Source organism: Numida meleagris, unplaced genomic scaffold (assembly GCF_002078875.1).
Source record: "Numida meleagris isolate 19003 breed g44 Domestic line unplaced genomic scaffold, NumMel1.0 unplaced_Scaffold327, whole genome shotgun sequence".
Taxonomy (NCBI): Eukaryota; Metazoa; Chordata; class Aves; order Galliformes; family Numididae; genus Numida; species Numida meleagris.
The window spans coordinates 36,812-39,331 of record NW_018364557.1 but is presented as its reverse complement, the minus strand read 5'-3'; the positions used below and the strand labels follow the sequence as shown (position 1 = coordinate 39,331).

Below are 2,520 nucleotides of genomic sequence, written 5' to 3'. Positions count from 1 at the left end.
GGGTTATGGGGTGGTTTTGGGGTGGATTTGGGGTTTTTATGAGGGAAGATGGGGGATTTGGGGGCATTTTGGTTTTTTTATGGGGAAAAATGAGAGATTTGGGGACCTTGTGGGGTTTTGATGGGGGAAAAATGGGGATTTTTGGGTCTGTTTTGGGGGTATTTGGGGTCATTGTGGGGGTGTTTGGGATTATTTTGGGCAGATTAGGGTGTGTTTTGGGGTTATGAAAGGGGAAAATGGGGATTTCAGGGTTTTGAAGGGGGAAAAATGGAGATTTGGGGTTTGTTTGGTGGGTTATGGGGTCATTTGGGGCAGCTTTGGGCCTGTTTGGGGGTTCTTGTATGGGATCATATTGGATTTGGGGTGGTTTCCGGAGGGTGTTTGGGGTCATTTTGGGAGAAAAAATGAGGGATTTGGGATCACTTGGGTTCTTTCTGGCGGGAAGAGTGAGGATTTGGTGTTCTGGGGGATTTCTGGGTTGGATTTTGGGTGATTTGGGGGTTTTCTGGGGTTGTTTTGGGGGGGTTTGTGGGGGAAATGTGGGAGATTTGGGGTCGTTTTGGGGTGGATTTGGGGTTTTGATGGGGGAAAATGGGGGATTTAGGGCCATTTTCGTGTTTATTGGGGGAAAAAATGGGGATTTTGGGGTCTGTTTTGTGGGTATTTGGGGTCATTTTGAGTGGATTTGGGTCTGTTTGGGGTTGTATGGGATCATATTGGATTTGGGGTGGTTTCAGGAGGGTTTATGGGGTATTTGGGGGGAAAAAGAGGGATTTGGGGTCGTTTTGTGGTATTTTTAATGGGGGAAAGGTGGGATTGGGGGTTCTGAGTGATTTCTGGGGTGGATTTGGGGCATTTTGGAGTGATTTTGGGGTTTTCTGGGGTCGATTTGGGTAGGGAAGGCATACTTGGCAGGGGTGAGAGGAGTGTAAAGGAATGGGAGGACCAGGAAGGAGGAAGGGCTGAGCTGCTCTAGAGAAACCGATGCTTTGTTAGCATGATAAAACACCACCCCCCAGGAGTGGTGATCGGAGTGATAACGCCGTGGTCTCCGTGGTCGGGGGAACAGCCTGAGAGTTGGGCTCTTCCCAGTGCCCAACTTCAGTTCCCAGTGCTTCTTCAGTGCCCTGCCTTGCTCGTGCGGAGATGCGCACGCTTGGAAGGTCGTGAGCAAGGGGATTTGATTTGCAGAATCCAACTCCATCACCCGAGATTAGGTTCTAAATCAGGTATGTTTATTACGGTGCTGCGCCCACACCGGATGTGCCCTACCAAACTCGCATCACCATGGGCATAAATGTGAGATATTTCAAAGCCAAGCTTATACATATTCAGCAGGTTTCCTGGGACCCACCTACATATTCAGCAGGTTTCCCCGGACTCATCTACATATTCATCATTTCCCGGGAATTGCTTTGCATACGGTCCCTCCCCCTGGTGCATGCGCTGTAGTTCCTCCTGGTGGTGGTTGAATGAAGTCTCGAGGTCTTCCTCCCCCCTCCTGGTGCTGGTTGGATGAAAGCTCCACGTCTTCCTCTCCACCCGGTGGTCGCTTTTGGATGAAGTCAGGAGTCTTCGTCTTGACCTTAGTCCCAGTTTGATGAGGCTCTCCTATCTCGCGTGCCTTTGCAGTTTCTTCTTATACCTGTTCCCCCTTTCCTTGTTCTCCCATTGGTTCTTTTCTTGCTGGCTTGCAGCAATCCTTCCTTGAGCTAGCAATGGAGAGCTAAACTAAGCAATGGCTGACAGTGAAAAGCTAATCCAAGCAATTTGACGGACAGCTAAACTAGGCAATAGCTAAGCAATACCCTTCATCTTTCAACTCAAGGCTCCTAATTCCCAACTCACTCTCTCAAATAAATCCTTGCATTTTTTGTAACACAAGGAATGTAGATCAGCTGAAGAGCTTTTGTGCCAGGCGTGCACGACCAGGTGGTAGGATCCCCTCATGCATCCGGCTCTGAGAACAAAGGATGCTTTCTGTCACTGCAGACTGAGTCTTAGAGAGTTTCCTCACTGACCGATTTACACTATCAGCTCAGAACATGGCTGTTCTTTTGCTTTCAATGAGTGACACAATAGGCAGCCCCACGCTGCTTTCTCAGTCACTTCGGGGAAGTTCCTCTCCTTAGAAACTTACTTCATGTAGGTGTGTGTGAGAGAGAGTTTCTTCTTCTCAAAATCCAATATGAATTCAGAAATTTCACCCTGTGCCACAGCAGATACTGGATAAGTGGTGTATTAGCAGTTTCACATGCATTGAAAGTGTGCAAGGGTTGTGAGAAATACACACACGACAGGCTCCCCATTCCTGTAGGTCTAGGGATCAGTGTTTGAACCTAAGCATGGGGCACCAAGGTCATTCATTTAAAACAATGAACCCCAAAACTATTTTCATGACAAGTTATAATTGCAGATGGGCTGGGGACGGCTGGGGTTGGTCAGGGACTGAGTGCTGCATTCCCTCACACCTGCCCTGCCATTTCTCTTGTCCCTGCAGGCTCCAGCTAAACTTCTGCC

At 48.6% G+C, this 2,520-nt stretch overlaps 1 protein-coding gene and 1 pseudogene across 1 annotated transcript in view; both read left to right on the top strand.

Moving 5' to 3' along the window:
* LOC110391235 overlaps window positions 1-2,520 on the top strand; it is a 51,228-nt pseudogene that overhangs the window by 13,503 nt on the left and 35,205 nt on the right.
* LOC110391232 (zinc finger protein 436-like) overlaps window positions 1-2,520 on the top strand; it is a gene marked incomplete in the record, with an annotated part of 9,648 nt that overhangs the window by 3,558 nt on the left and 3,570 nt on the right. Inside the window, 3 exon segments of the mRNA XM_021383043.1 lie at window positions 1,020-1,229; window positions 1,336-1,369; window positions 2,501-2,520. Of these exon segments, the coding sequence (XP_021238718.1) occupies window positions 1,020-1,229; window positions 1,336-1,369; window positions 2,501-2,520 (264 nt within the window).